General features: G+C 54.9%; 1 protein-coding gene across 3 annotated transcripts in view; it reads right to left on the bottom strand.

The window, feature by feature from the left end:
* The window catches only part of RASGRF2 (Ras protein specific guanine nucleotide releasing factor 2), a 216,821-nt gene extending 203,623 nt beyond the window's left edge, over nucleotides 1–13,198 (bottom strand). The window contains exon 1 of one of the 3 annotated variants that reach the window (XM_051854060.2): nucleotides 12,359–13,198. In XM_051854060.2, coding sequence (XP_051710020.2) covers nucleotides 12,359–12,646 — 288 coding nt within the window. In that variant the 5' untranslated portion in view covers nucleotides 12,647–13,198. The remainder of the gene's footprint in view (nucleotides 1–12,358) is intronic. The other 2 variants (XM_051854059.2, XM_051854061.2) reach the window with 2 other exon arrangements.
* Between the last annotated feature and the right edge of the window lie 3,304 nt (nucleotides 13,199–16,502).

Below are 16,502 nucleotides of genomic sequence, written 5' to 3'. Positions count from 1 at the left end.
TTCCAGAGGAAGAAATATGGAAGCTTCAGGAGCAACAACTGGCTCAGTGTGGATCCAGAACTGGAACCTGAGGGCCCGGCCTGCAGAAACTGGGCATTGGGCACCTTGCACCCAGAAGGAACGCCACTGCCTCTTCCCGGTGTAGCACAAGGATGGGACAGGGCAGCAGGAGGGAGGGTCAGCTGCACTCAGACTGCCACACTTCCCATGACTTCACGTGAGAATGTTCATGGGTGAAAACCACAGGCTGCGGCCGCTCACGGTCTCCCTGCACAATTCCAGACAAAAAGCAGGCACGGAAGGATGCTTTGGGCCCACACAGAAGGACTATGCCGGTATGACAGCCGCTTCTCAAGTATGCGCGTGTAGGTGGGTGGGGCAGGGAGTGAGCACCCTTCTCCACTGTCCTGAAGGCCAGAGCCACAGGCCAAGGCACAGGGTACAGCCACACACCCTGCTCCCACACCCTGCGCTCTCCCAGCCTCTCCTTGCCCATCACGCACACACTCCTTGGAGTATGAGAAAGACACCTGCCCCGTGGGTCTTTAAGGAAGTGTCCACGGCAGACTGCTTTCCACTCAGCCTGTACACATGCCGAGTTCAGATGGAGAACGAGACTAAACAGTCTTCCCTTCCGGTCACGTGTTTCTAGCTCCGAGCTAAAGGCCAGAGTCAACCATGCTAAGTCACTAAGCCTGGTTCTAGTAACCAGCTTGGTCTTTGGTAAGGGTTTGCCATGGGTAAATGACACAGCAGTCTAGACCACAGTACCCTGGGCTGCAAAGTCACCAGGATGTGGCCATCGCGAGGTGGTGTGAGGACTCAGTGAGACTGGACAGAGAGGGCACGGCTCAGCGCGGGCTGCCAGGAGTCAGCCGCTCTGCCAGCTGCCTGATCCGAAGCGGCACTCGCAGATAGCCAGCAGCATCGCATCCTCAATGAGAGCCTCATCTTGAACATCTCCTTTCCACTTGCTTTTCAACAATAAAAGAGCCCACTCGCGCCTGCAGAAAAGCAGTTGCTTAAAATTAAGTGCTCACCAGCTAAAACAAATGATGGCTGGCCAGACAGAGAGCCATCAGACCCAGGAAGACGGAAGTGTGTAATTCCTGTTCACCCCGACACCATTAAGAGACTGAAAGATGGGGCCAAGCTTCTGACTGCAGCACCAGCATCCTATATGGGCATCGGCTCAAGTCCCAGCTGCTCCTCTTCTGATCCGGCTCTCTGCTAATGGTCTGGGAAAGCAGCAGAGGATGGCCCAAGGGCTTGGGCCCCTGCACTCGCATGGGAGGCCCAGCAGAAGCTTTGGGCTCCTGGCTTCAGATCAGCCCAACTCTGGCTGTTGTGGCCATCTGGGGCGTGAACCAGCAGATGGAAGACCTCCCTCTGTCTCTCAGATAAATAAATAAAATCTTAAAAAAAAAAAAAAAAGAGGATGAGAGATAAGCCACAGAAGAAAATGTAAGTGACAATCCCTATTTTCATCAGTGTTAAGATGAGCAACATGAAGTCCTGATATGCAGCCAACTTTGAGGTATAGCAATGATGATTCATAGAGTTTAACTTAATATTTATAATGTCTACAACTCAAAATGGTAAAGATTGAGCAACTATTCCAAAACAACGAACCATCAGATGGTCAATAAGAACCTGAAAGAGTGCTTCACCTCGTTACTTACCAGGGAAATGAAAACAAAGACAAGATGAGGCACCACTACACGCAGCAAGACGCTTGGCACTTGGGCACATGTCTGACCCAGTGTTTAAGGTGCTGGTGAAGCCGATGCCTGTGCTCATATCGGAGTACCTGGGTATGCAGAGCTTGGGTTCCAGGCCTGGCTCCGTGCCTGACTCCAGCTTCCTGCTAGTGCACGCCCTTGGGGGTCACCAGCCATGACTTGGTACTTGGGTTCCTGCCACCCACATGGGAGGCCTGCACTGAGTTCCTGGCTCCTGGCTTCAGCCCTGGCCAGCCCCAGCTATTGCAGGCATTTTGGAAATGAACCTGTAGATGGTACCTCCCTGCCTCTCTCCCTCCCTCCCTTTCTCTCTTTCTCATTTAAGCAAAAATTGTAAATAAAATAAAATGCCCGAAACTAGGCAGACAGGTAACACCAACAGCTGACAAGTTGTGGTGGAGAGATTAGAATTCTTGCTGGCCCTATACGCAATCTCAATCCTGAGTGTCCCCAACAGAAATGCACACTTGTATTTGCATCAAAAGAATGGGGTAAGAACTTCCAGTATTGTTTGTAACAGCTGCACAAGGGAAACAACCCAGCTGTTGCCCCACAGTCAAATGGATACAAAGTGTGTACACTGGGAGTGGAGCCTAGGAAGTCGTGGCAAGCAGTGAGCCACAGCATGCAACAGCAGGTGGCAGCCTCACAGGAGTGAGAAGGAAGCGCAGCCGGACAAGTGCTGACAGAGGGAGTCCACGGTGGGAGGGTCACAAGAGGCACGAGCCACTAGTGGCATCAGGAAGGGCGTGGCCGCCCACGGCCAGGGCAGCGAGGAGGCACACGCAAGGATGGTCTCAGGTGGGCTGATGGTGTCATCCGCTTGATCTCCCTGCTGAACCCAGGCGTATTCACTCACCAGGGGCCACGGGCACGCAGGCCACGCTTCCGAAGAGAGGTTTGTTACTGTTACAGAACAGCATGTCTGTGACTTTTAAGTTCGTTAAAAAGCAGCAGAAAATTGTGAACAGGAGCCCTGGGCAGTAGGAGCGGAGCAGAGAGACTGCTCTAACGGAGAGGTCATATGGATAAAGCAAGGTGTGAAATGGATACTCAAGGAAGGGAATGCAGCTTAGGGTAGCAAACACACAGAAGTCGGGGGAAATAGTAACCAGCGTGACGAACGCATGAAATGGGTCCCTAAGAATGCGTCTGTCACCTGCCCCTCCCCCCCACCTCAAACTTCCCAGAACACTCTCTTGTGCACAGGCCCTGCTGGCTGGCAGCCGATGCACAGACAGACTGCCCTGAGAGACCAACGATCCGGGCCCCAGATATGAACTGAGACCAGCGTCCCTGTCGCACAAGAATCTGAGCGCAGACTCACTCCTGGGTGTGAGGGAGGGGGAGGGGGAGGCAAGGCGGTGAGAACGGACGCAGAAAGGCTGGCACCAGCGCAGTGAGTCAGGCCCACAGCGGGCAAGGAGAGCCCAAGAGAGGCACAGGGACGCTCCGAGGGGGAGCAGCAGTGAGCAGCCGAAATCCCAGCCAGCGGCGGAGACCCGGCAGGGCACTGCTCGCCCTCCGCGGTCAGACGCAGCCAGGCTTCAGGACAGCTTGAACTCCTCTCCCTCCCTTGCTGTCCAAAGGGACACATGGTGGGGCCGGCGCTGTGGCGGAGCCCGTAAAGCTGCCGCCTGCAGTGCCGGCATCCCATGTGGGTACCGGTTCGAGTCCTGCTGCTCCACTTCCAATCCAGCTCTCTACCATGTCTTGGGAAAGCAGAAGAAGATGGCCCAAGTCCTTGGGTCCCTGCACCCGCATGCCAGACCTCAAACAAGCTCCTGGCTCCTGACTTCAGATGGGCACAGCTCTGGCCATTGTGGCAAATTGGGGAGTGAACCAGTGGATGCAAGACCTCTCTCTCTCTCTCTGCCTTTCCTTCTCTCTGTGTGTAACTCTGACTTTCAAATAAATAAATAAATCTTAAAAAAAAAAAAGACACATGACAGAAAGCACCCACCCTGGACTCCATAGGTCACCACCCACCGCAGGGAGCTCCCTCGTGGCAATCACTTCCCCCAGACTGGGGCCAACCACGAAACCATCCCGCCACCCTGACCACAGCCAATCTGCTGACCTCACACCCGTTCTTCTCCAGGGTCTGCGCTGGAACGTCAACAGCCGCCCCCACCACCACCCGCCTTCACAGCCTGTCCCCCTGTGAGCACAGCAAAGACACGCGGCGAGTTGACTGTCATGTTCACAGCCCGCACTCCCTCAGCCACAAGCCATGCGCGCTCCCCGAGACGGCTCCTTCCGGAGCTACAGTGAGCGCGATCCTCGGTGCCAAACCAAGGCTGTGCCTGGGGAAAAATCCTCCTGAGCCGTAAGGGCAACAATGCCACCTCTGGGACTTGTTTTAAAGTAGCCTAAGAGGGGGAAAAATACAATGTGTGCACGGAGCGGCACAGAGGTGGGAGACAGCACTCCGGAGGGAGCTGTCGGTGCCGGATGATGGGTAGATGGGGGGGTCCCCCAAACTATCCTACTTGTGTGTGCTAAAGAGAAGGGGGAGCCTCCTCGGGGTCCCCACAGTGAAGAGAGGAGCATCCGAGGAGACTGTCAGGAGGGAGTAGGCAAAGTGCCCGTGACAGGCACATTGAGGCTCGCCCGGAGCCAGGCCCTGTGCGAGGTGCACGCCTGGCTCGTCACCAGGAGCGTCCCGATGGCCCCGTGAAGCAGGCGCTGCCCTGAAACCCCTGGCCAGGCAGGGATCCAGGCTCAGAGCGAGTGAGACGGAGCCCCAGCATGCGGGAACTGAGCCATCCCGACGCCGAGGCCTCAGCCACACTGTCTGGTCGCCCCCATGAAACCCACAAGTGCTCAGTGGGTGAGAGCAGGCCCCTGTGTCCGCCAATCACAGTTTCCCTGGCAAAGGGTCCTGAGCCCAGCACCCCGCTGTCACTCCCATTCCCACGCGGCTCACCCGGGAGAGCCATGACTGTCAGAGTTCCTCCGTGGGAGAGGACTAACCCTGTGTCTACAAGCGGGCCCCCAGGCCAGGAAATCAATCAGGCACTGTCTGAAGCCAATCAGACGATGACAAAATACCCCAGGGGCCTGGCAACAGGCTCCACTGCTGACAGTCAGGCACAGGAGGGTCAGTACCTTTTACTTTCGAGCATAGCTTTTTTCTTTTCTTTTTTATACACGTTTGCTTGCATCTGCTCAGGTCTCAGAGAACTGTGACGCATCACGGCCTCTGCGCTGTGAGCGGCTCTGATCTCGGCCTCCCAACTTTCCGTCTCCTTTCCTCCTTTGTGGTCCAAAAAGTAAATGCGGTAGTGCGCACGTATTATTTAAATACACGCAGATCAACTCAGACTTGCAGGCTGTTCCCCAAGAGCACATTAGCAGTGCTTTGCAGTCCCTCTCAGGGGTTTCAGGGAAAATGACCCGAGTCCTCATTTTTCATCGAATCCTGTTTTTCAAGGATCAGTCGGAAGGGCAACTGCCCCTCTGCAACACCTAACACCCATGTGTCTGCAACACCAACAGCAAACCCTGCTCCTGTTGCCGTGTGGCTATTTAGAGTAAAACCCAACCATCTCATCTGAACTCCTCGGGCAAAAACGCTAACGTATACCATGTGCTGAAGTCAAATTAACGTAGTCATCAGTTCTCAGTCAGCTAAAATTTGAAAGTCACACCAATGAAAATATCATTAATAACGTGGGGTGATGGTTCCTTTTTAGAAGGGCCAAGTGTAGTAAAATAATTAGACATGTACCACAGTGCTATGTTGACAGTTCAGTATTATTTCCATTTTGATTTAAATATTAACTAGGAGTTTACTGGTCAGTCAGGCATTGCTCCCAGAAGTTCATAGAAAAGGGAAGAGGTGAGTTTGGGGCCAGCATCATGGCGTAGCAGATTAAGCCACCACCTGCAATGCTGGCATCCCAATATGGGTGCCAAGTTTGAGTCCTGGATACGCTATTTCAGATCCAACTGTCTGCCTATGTACCTGGGAAGGAAGTGGAAGACGGCCTAGTTCTCAGGCCTCTGCATCCACGTGGGAAACCCGGATGGACTTTAAGACTCCTGGCTTTGGCCTGGCCCAGCCTCAGCTGTTACGGGCATTTGGGGAGTGAACCAGTAGATAGAAGATTGCTCTCTCAATCTCTCTCTCTGTAACTCTGCCTTTCAAATAAAATAAGTAAATCTCAAAACAAACAAACAAAAAAGGTAAGTTTATTTTGGTATAACAATTTTAAATCCAAGTACATATTTTTCCCTTATCTTTATTTTCCATGAACTCTTTGAAGACTGCTCATATAACTGTGTAACAAATACTGAATATGCAGTGCTAAAAATAACAAACTTAATACACACATCACACACATGTTTCTTTCCTGTGGGATGAGTGAACAGGCACAAAAACACAAGACCACTTTAAAATTGTGAAAATCAGGAATTCAGACCTCAGTAAACCCGTACTGGTTGTCACTCCGACTTCCAACTTACACAATAACCTTAAAGAGAAGGCTTTTCCATTCCACAAGATAAGAGCTGCATGGACTGTGGCATCCATGTTTATGTGGTTCTGGAAAACATGGACAAGTGTCGCCGGCACTAAACAGACAGCAATGTCGACAGCGGCTTTAACAAAACCAGAAACGTTTGTCCATCGCGTGCTTCTTACCATCACCTGTGTAAGGGGGAAGGGGGCTATTTTTTAATCCGCAGAAGAAAGGGAAAACTGTGCTATCACACTACAAGTATTTCTCACCACTCAAAAGTGCACTCAACTGATCCTTATTAAAACCCACAGAATATTTGTCACAGAAAGACTCACTTTTCTGTGCACTGGTCACATAAAAAATGGATCTTTCTATGAATCTTCTTTAAGTTTTTTTTTAAATTTAGTTGAGAGGCAGAGTTACAGACAGAGGCAGAAACAGAGAGAAGGTCTTCTACCAGCTGATTCACTCCCCAAATGGCTGCAACGGCCAGAGCTAAGCCCATCGGAAGCCACAAAGCCATGAGCTTCTTCCAGGTCTCCCACGTGGGTACAGGGGCCGAAGAGTTTGGGCCATCTTCTACCTCTTCTATGGCTTTCCCAGGCCATAGCAGATCTGGATCAGAAGAGGAGCAGCCAGGACATGAACCAGCGCCCATGTGGGATGCCACCGCTGCAGGTGGAGGCTTAGCCACTATGCCACAGGGCCAGCCCCTGCGATTAATTCTCAACAGTACAATCATCTAAATAGTATGGTTCAGTCCAACCAAAATTAAAGCAAACTGTATTTTGCTAATCCATCAGTTACTTTCCTTCCTTTAACTTTAAATGGAAGAATGATTATAGAGTTCAAGTAATAAGTCACTTCTGCTCCCTAAACTGTATTTCTTAATGTTTTAAAAGACTTAGCAAGGGGCCGGTGCTGTGGCACTGTGGGTTAAGCCACTGTCTGCAGTGCCGGCATCCCATATCGGAGCCAGTTCGAGTCCTAGCTGCTCCACCTCTGATTCAGCTCCCTCCTAATGCACCTGGGAAAGCAGCCGCAGATGACCCAAGTCCCTGAGCCCCTGCACCCATGTGGGAGACCCAGAAAAAGCTCCTGGTTTCAGCCTGGCCCAGCCCTGGCCATTGCAGCCATTTGGAGAGTGAACCAGCGGATGGAAGATCACTCTCCCTCTCCTTCTTTCTCTAACTCTACCTTCCAAATAAATCTTTTTTTAAAAAAAAGTTTTAGCAAATATTTTTTCTTCCATTTTTCTTTTATTTGTGTTTAGCAAGCAGAGCTCGAGTTATCCTTGATGCATCAATTAAGCAACATGAGCGAGAACGAAGCCCCGCCCACCCTTTCCACTCTTAGGGACCGCAAACAGCTCCGCCCTTTGAGGAATGATGGTCAGGTCGGGACGCTAAAATGCTGTGCAGTCATAAGCAATAATCCAATTAAAGGGACTTGGACCCCTTAATACCAAATCAATGTATTTGATTTGGCAAAAATACAACAAATATCTGCTCTAAACCTCCAGAAAGTATCCGGAAACACACCCCTCCTCCTAACAGCTGAAATCAGGCCGAACGGGACCCTTAACGTTTCCAGGAAAATAAGATAGAGACGCCTGGTGGCCACACACCTCTGCTGCTGCAGGCGACCAGGCGCGGCCACCCCCACAGAGCAGGGGACTGGCACCCCAAGTGCCGAGAGGGCTAAGGGTCCCCCACGGAAGGGAAGGGAGGCCGGGAAAACCGCTTGTGTGATAAGCAATCCGGTTTTCCGCTGAACACACGTGGTCTGCAGCTGTTTGTCTAGAATTACAGCAGCCACGTGCACGGTTCTTAAAGGCACTAAGATCAGCAAAGCAGCGCCTCTTACGGCTCCGCCTCCCAGCCCAGCCCCCCAGATCCTCAAGGCCCCGAACCCAGGCAAGGCAGGTGTCCCGTTCCCGGGTCTTCACGCTCCTGGCGCCTGCGCGTGCACAGGGGAAACGAAGACACAGGTCCCCGTGCAGTTCAAAGCCGACGAGGCAATGCAGGGAGGCTGCTGCTCGCTCCGCTTCCACACTGCCAAAGCCCAGTCCCAGCCCGCACCCTGGACGCAGGCTCTCTCAGGTCTCCCCTCTGGGCCTCGCACACCTCCGCCTTCACTGCCAGGGTCAACTCCCCGCGGACGGACGGGAGCAGGTATCCCCAGGTGGTGAGACTCAGAGGTCCACGCTCACCCCCACGGCTCACTTCCTAACGCCGGACTCCGGTCTGAGATATTTAACAGAGACAACCCACCCCCCACACACACCCCACAGCCCAGAGCACACCTGGCCATCACTGTATCTTCAGAACACGCCGTCTGGCCGCTGACCAATCGCAGGAAGGCCCTGAGCACAGGGGACCAACCAGAGACGGCCCTCGAGCTGACCCCGCACGGCTCAGCCCCAGCTTTAATCTGCAAGCTCCCTAATCCGTCAGGGAGTCGGGGAACGGAGTGACAGCCGCGCCCCTGGCTCGGTGCACTGCAAGCTACACTCCTTCCCCTGTCCACCCTGGGCTTGGCGACCAGTTGGCACGCGTCGGGCGAGGACCCCAGGACGCCCCATTTGCAGGAAAGGGAAACTGCATTTTCCACAGAAGGAGCCGTGGCGGGAAACGTGCCCCAGAAAACATTTCCAAGGAAACCAAAGACGCTTTTGGGGGAAAAAAAAGGCTTTTGGGGAAAAAAAAAAGATTCACCAGACTCGGGTTTTTTTTTTTTTCTTTTTTACTATCCTTTTTATTATTATTATTTTTTAAAATTTTTATTTTTTTTAAATTTATTTGACAGAGTTAGACAGTGAGAGAGAGAGACAGAGAGAAAGGCCTTCCTTCCATTGGTTCACCCCCCCAAATGGCTGCCACGGCCGGAAATATGCTGATCTGAAGCCAGGAGCCAGGTGCTTCCTCCTGGTCTCCCACGCAGGTGCAGGGCCCAAGCACTTGGGCCACAGCAGAGAGCTGGACTGGAAGAGGAGCAACCGGGACTAGAACCCAGGGCCCATATGGGATGCTGGCGCCGCAGGCGGAGGATTACCCAAGTGAGCCATGGCGCCGGCCCCCAGACTCGTTTTCATTAGTAAAGGAGGGGTCTTCGAGAAGTTCACGGAAAATGTATATAAAATAACCAGGCATGGGATTCAAAACCTTGTATCAAAATATAAATTGCGCTCAACTGCGTTTTTCCACCACTGCAAACCCAAGGCAGCAGCCACTGAGCATGGTCAAGGGGGCGTTGAAGATTCTGGGGCCCCCTGGGAAAGTGGGCCGAGGGGCACCCTTCTCTCCAGCTCAGCTGGGAACCGCTGAAGACACAGTGCTGCAAGAAGTCACTTCTTTCTGTTGTCACCCAACCGACATCCAATTATTATTTAGATGAAGCCAGCCAGTGGGCGTTGTCTTCTTGCAATAGAGTTAAAAATAATTGGAAGGGAAAGTTGTGTGCGGGGAGAGGCGGAATTTAAACTCTCGGGAAGGAACAGAGGCGGTGGACAGCCAGCAATCCGGGGACCGGACCGAGAGATTGAGCCGTGCAATCCGTGGTCGCTGGGGGAGTGTGGTGAGCATGTCCCTGCCTCAGGCCACAGGTTGCAGTCAGTGAGGGGGTCTGCGGACCTGACTCATCAGAATGCCCACATCCTCCTCAGCCCCTGGCCACCATGGAGCCTTGTGGAATTGTCTCTCCCACCCCCTGCAGGCAGAAAGCTCACAGCACCTGTTAGGACCTCAGAGACAAAGGATGCTGTCCTGGGAGACATTTGCAGGAAGCTCCGCAGGCTGCCCCCCAACCCCGCGCCTCCCCCTCCCCCACCAGGGGTCTCACAGGCTCACTGGTCTTGGTGTTGGGGCGTTAACACTAATCAGATGCATGAACTGCAGAGTTCCCGCAGAACGCTGCCCAATCTTCCCTACCTTCCTCCCACACCCACACAGGCGGGAGCAGAGAAAAGCCCACCTGCTACTCCCGTAAGTCACAGACCCGTGTGTGACCTCGGGCCACCGCTGGGGGCCTCTCCACTCCGCAATGCTTGCTTCTCTGCATCTGGGCATAAAGTGACCAAGAACTACCTGCAACGTGTACAACCCCCGCAGGGAAAAATATTTCGTAAAAGGACTCCATCAGAAAGAGCATAAAAGTCAAACTACTTGGAGTTACATTTCCTGATTAAAGTGGGATACAAAACTGTCGTGAAATCCAGATGTTTTCTAGGTGCAACCACTTTCCATATAACGTTAGCAGGTCAGACAGCCACAGAACGCATAGCAGGTGACAAGTCCCCACCCTCAATTCCCTTCCCCTACACACAAAAATGTGGTTGGCTCATGGCATTAATGTAAAGACAAAGAACGCAAGTCATTTGGGATTGATCCCATTATATAGTCAAATTTAAAATATTCTATTTATTGCACTTAAAAAAACTATTCATTTGGGGCCTGCAATGTGGTATAGCAGACTAAGCCACCACCTGCGGCACAGGCATCCCATATGGGCACCAGTTCGAGTCCTGGCTGCTCCACTTCCAACCCAGCTCCCTGCTAATGGCCTGGGAGAGCAGCGGAAGTTGGCCCAAGGGTTTGGGCCTCTGCCACCCATATGGGAGACCTTGAAGAAGCTCCTGGCTCCTGGCTTTGGTTTGGCCCAGTCCTGGCTGTTGTAGCCATTTGGGGAGTGAACCAGCAGATGGAAGACAGCTCTCTCTCTCTCACGCTCTAACTCTGCTTTTCAAAAAATGAAACAGATCTTGTAAAATAAAAATAAAAGCCTATTCATTTGAGTTCCTGTGCAGCCCTGGAACTTATAAATCATTCTTTTAATCCCAATAGAAAATATGCACGCCTATCTATCCTGGAAAACCAATTTCCTTGAAATTCTTCTCCCAATTCAAGCTGTCAAGCGCATGCCTTGACACGTGTGTCTGCACCTCCAGGGCCCGTGTCTACCACATAAGAAACCACATTTCGAACAACTCTGGACGCACGGGGCTTAGCTTTCAATTTCAGATTCTGCACCTTACAGCAAGTCCAGTCAGTCAAGGCTGTTAATGACTTAGAGAAATCAAAGAGGGAAAAAAAAAAAAAAAAAAACGGTTCTGGCTGATCCAGTTTTAACTCCTCTCCATTTTACACTTGTTTTAGGAGCCTCGAGGGGGCCAGGCGCATCTTGTGCCGGTGCCATCGCTGGCCCCCCGCAGCCTGTGCGGCTGCAGAATTCAGCTGTCAGCTATTCTCACGCAGGGGCACAGAGAAGCCTCGCTTTCTGTTTGCTTGTTTTTTCTCAAGGCGGGAATCGGGACGCACAGGGAAGGCATTTGGGAGCACACACGAATCTGCTTTCACTTGAACAACCAAACAGTGCTTGGGGGAAAAATACAAATTTCCTATTTGCAGCAATGGTGGTGGTGCGGAGGGCGGGGGGGTGGGGCGAGGTTTGCAGAAAAAAAACCTACAGGGGTTTTCTCCTGACCCCGCCCCTGTGTGCACACAGCAAAACTCACACAACTGTCCCCCTGAATTAAAAGGGCGCATTCATCTGCAAAGCATTCATTAAAAAGTCCAGAAGCCCACATATTTAAACATAGCAAGAAGGTGTGCCGAGCCTTAATCCCCAGGCGCAGGGACACACGCGCACTCACGCCAGTCAGACCCCGCAGGTCAGGGGCTGGCAAGGCAAACCCGCTCGGCCCTAAAAGGCTGGAAAGGACGCGCAGACAGCGCCCGGCCCGCCCAGCCCCTGCCCAGCCCGGGCCACACAGTAGCGGGCACAGAAATGCACACCCGAGAGAAGCCGAACTTTCCCAAAATAAGTTTGCTTCGTCTTCCCGACCGACAGCCAACAGGTGTCAGCCCGCGTCCGCGTACAGATCCTGCCCGGCGAGGCCTCCGTAGGGTGGACCGAGAGCAGAGGGGCCTCCATCCGGGCGGCGGAGGCAGGGACGCTGTGCCCCTAGGCCACTGGGGCGGCAGGGACTGGAGCTGCGGACCCGGGGCACGCACGGGTAGGCGCGTGGAGGACACCGCAGCCGGTCTCGCAGCCCCGGCCCCGCGCTCAGTCAAGCCCCGCCGCAGACCCCCTTCCCCCCGCCCCGGGTCAGCCCCGCCAGGCGCGCAGCCGCAGAGGAAGGGCGCACGGTACCTGCTTGTCCAGCGCGTCCCGGGCGCCTCCGGGCCCCGCGCCGGCTCTGGGGGGCGCGGGCGTGCGCTCGCAGCTGCAGCCTTCCAGGAGGTACATGCCCGCCGGGCGGCCGCTCTGCTCGCCCTCGAAGTAGAAGAGCACATTCTGGTAGAGCGCGAACCACTTCTCGTGCCAGCGGCTCGCCTCGGCCGCCTTCTTGCTGAGGAAGCCACGCTTGGTGCCCTCCTTGCGCGCCAGGAAAGCGAGGTACAGCGCGTGCCCCTCGTTGTAGCGCACGCTCTTCTGCATGGCGAGGGCCCCCGGGTGCTCTGCTGGCCGCCGCCTCACCCCCGCCCCGCCGCCATCGGCCGGCCGGCTCCCCGAGGGCGCGCCCGCTCCGGCGCCGCTGGCCAAGGGCGCCCCCTTTGCCGCTGCGGCGCGAAGGGCACCCCGGCCCCGCCGTGCGCGGGTCCAAGGGCGCCGGGCACGGACTGAGCGTGTTGTCTGCCCCGATCGCCGCACCCCACCACCACCCCAGGGCCGAGCGGATGCCCCCCGACCCGAGCCCCGGACGCCCGCTGGGAGAGTGGCCCCGCGAGGGCGCCGGCGTCGACCGCAGCCTCGGTGCCCAAAGTTGGGCAGTGCAGCGCCCGCGGCGGGCTGGGGCGGCAGACGCGCGGCCGCCGGAGCAGCGCCGTCCTCGGGCCACGCGCTCCGGGAGACAGAAGGTAAACGTCACGTGGGAGATCAGCTGTAATCGGCTTGGAGACTGTTTAAAGGGCGCAGGCGGCGCGGTGCGGCGCACCAGCTCAGCCCGGCGCGCCGCCCTCCCGCGCCCGCCCTCCCGGCGGCCGCCGCCGCTCTGGCGCTGGGGGAAACGGGCGGGTCGCGGTGCAGTGCAGGCGCGCGGCCCCCACGGCGCGAGGCGCGCACCTCACACAGGCGCGCGCAGATGCACACACTTACACCGCGCCCCAAAGTACGCATCCGCATGCACGCAGCCTACACACGCACACAGGCAGACACACCACGCGCACTCTGATCCAGAGCGCGCAGATACTGTCACACAGGAGACACTCGCCTACAGACAGCTCCCTTCACAAGGCACCTTCCCGCACGCAGACACAAATGCACGGGCCACGACACTGGCACACTCACACACACACAGTCCTAGGCAACTCACACAACGGGTACTCATTCATGCATGCACACATACACATATCAGCTTGCACGGTCCCACACTGATACACACACACACTCACATACAAATATACAAACGCATTCACCCCAGAGACACATGAACCAGACACAAGCACCCCACACAGATCCTTATGCACAGAAACCCACACACTTCCACAGACCGAGTCATACACACTCACACACACTCACAGCCTGTGGCAGAGGGTGGAGCCTCAGGGTGGCTCTGCAGAGCCTCACTGGTGCTGTTTCAAACGGGCAGTGAAGCTTAGTGAGAGTCGCCCTGTGTTCCCTGGGGGCTGTGGCTTTCTTCCGGCTGCCAATCATTTCACAAGATCAAGGTAAAAGAAAGTCACTTCAAGCCTGGAGTTTTCCATCTGGGAAAAGTACCCACAGGGAGGCGTGCGTCCCGGAGCACGGCGATCCCCAGCGGCCAGGCTGCCCCAGGCTCTCCAGAGAGCCTTGTCCTGGAGTGGGGTTCATTTGGTTAGCAAATCTCTGGGTATAGCCAGAGCCCGGAGGGCCCCCCACCCTGTAAAACACAGGCAGAAAGGAAGGACTCAGCCGCAGCACCAGCGGTGGCCCCGGGAGTCAGGGACACCGGCGGGCGTCTCACCCGCAGCACCCATTTCTCAGTGCACCTTAGCCACTCCACGGAGGTGGCTTGCCATGAAACATAGGCTGTTAAAAATGACAAATAAGAGGATGCTTTCTGGGCAGCGAACGGGCGCCAGTCCACCTGCCTTGTAGCTAGCGCCAGTGGCGTGTGCACGGATCTGTAGCTCCGGGGGTGCTGCCTGCCTGTGAGTGCTGCTTTTGCGGAATATTTTGATTCCACCTCACTGAGCAGCTGAGGTTTTCTCCACTTAAAACTCACACACACACACACACACACAACCCTCACTATTAAAAACTAACAGGGAATTTGCCATTTTGAAAGCACAGCGTGAGAACAGAGGTCACGTCTCTTACAAGTCCCCGGAGAGTCACAGGACAGCGCTGGCTCAGCGGGGTTGAACTCTGCAAGCAGAGGCTTGCACGGCTCCGCAGAGAGGTCCAAGCGTGGAGAGCAGGCAGAGCTGTGGACAGCGCTTCCTGAGCCAGATCCCGGAGGCACGGCAGACAGCCACTGCCTGCGGAGGCCTCGAACATCTTTGTGGTCCGGCCCCAGCCTGCGAGCCGCCGGCCGCTAGACACTCGCGTAGCCCGTGAGCTTCATTGTACAGAAGAAACCGCTGCCGAGTGTGAAACCAGAAAAAGAACCATTTGGCAGTGCCTATCTGAATGTCCTCTTCCATCTGAGGCTCTGCAGGTATGAAGCGTCCTCTTCTCCCATGGGCAAAGTCCCTGGTATGTCACCTGTGCTTGCCTGTCCTTTGGGACTACCTTAGCTGTCCTTGTCACAGAGCCACACACCTCCCGCCCGACCCCTCTCCCCAGGAAGGTGGTATGGCCCTTAGAGCTCTCCATTTCTCCAAACCCTGCCTGGTGACAACTGTGGGCTTTACTTATGGAAAGTCCCCGCTGGGAGCGGTCAGGGGTTGTGACTTCCTGGCCTCCCACTGTTGGGTGACTGAGACAGCAGCCTCTGCTCTGGTTCCTGGTCCACCAGCCCCTCCACGCCCCGCCCAGCATGCCGCAGGGGAGCCCATCTGCCGCGGGCACACAGGTGAGTCACAAGGACTTCGTACATGAACAGCGGTGTGGCAGAGACGTTTGCAAACACTTGATCCTTAGATCATTAGAGGGATCATTAGGGAAGGCAACCAGAAATCCCGGGGTAATCCAGAGGGGCTACCTTGGGGAGCCAGCAGCCGTGTCCCTGGACCCAAACAAGAAAGAGGTGAGGGTTATGCAAATGCGGGTGTTCCCCGCAGGTGAGCAAACAGGTTGGCAAAAGGGACTGTGCTCCCGTGAGTGGGCAGGAGCACTTCTGTGAATGCTTTGTCCCTCTTGCAATCATGCATTCCTTCCTGGAGGACATTTTGGTCGATTTTTCAGAACTGAACCCCTACTCAGGTGTGCCTGAGAGCATGTAATCACACACTCACACACACACACACACACACACACATACACACGGAAGCCCATTTGGCCACTATAAAAACTCCCTAGAGAGCATAAGATCGACACCCAATCCCAGGAAGGTCATGAGTCCCCGACCAGCGAGGAACTTGGCTGCCAGCTCTCAGCCCCAGGTTCAAGCCCTAGCCCCTTGGGGAGCCAGGAATGAAGCCATAGCTGCCTGGCTCCTTGCTCTGTGCTTTTCAAATGAACACCAACATTCTGCCGCCTGCATGGGCTCAGTGGTTGGCTTTCGGGCTAGGGGGATTACTCTGCAACAGAAGAGGAGGGGAGGGGGTGAGAAGAGGAGGGAGGGGGCATTTTGTCTGGGCTGCCCACAGTCTGTGGGGTCATGGGGTACACACACACACACACACACACACAACCCTCACTATTAAAAACTAACAGGGAATTTGCCGTTTTGAAAGCAGATGCCAACCCCCTGCCTTATCTTACAGACACAAGGTAGGTTTTCATTTTTTCATCCCTTCCCGAAATGCTGTTCCACCTGCATCCGAATGGGCTGCCTCAGTTTCCCTCCATTTCCAGAATTCAGAAGTGCCTCAGCACAGGCCCCCTGAACAGGGTTCGAGATGGGGTGATGGGAAGCATGCCCAGACCCCGCAGGAACAAACTGACAAAGACAGAGTCGCTGGAGAAAAGGCACACAACTGCACCCCACCACAGAGGCGCTCACAGGGCGGAGTGGCCTCCCAGCCCCAGCCTCCTGCAGGGGAGCTGTGGGGTGGGGAATGCAGAGAGTGTGAGGGACCCCACTGACTGCTGTCAGGTTAAGAAAGCTAGAATGAAACCGTCAGAAAGACTAAAGTTACTTCTGTTCAAACGTACTGTCGGGGCCCGGAACCCCGCACCCTGATGTGGGGTGCCTTGGTGTTTCTGTGTG

This window comes from Oryctolagus cuniculus, chromosome 14 (assembly GCF_964237555.1).
Source record: "Oryctolagus cuniculus chromosome 14, mOryCun1.1, whole genome shotgun sequence".
Classification (NCBI taxonomy): Eukaryota; Metazoa; Chordata; class Mammalia; order Lagomorpha; family Leporidae; genus Oryctolagus; species Oryctolagus cuniculus.
Note: the sequence above shows the minus strand (reverse complement) of the source record. Positions and strands in the feature narration are given on the sequence as shown.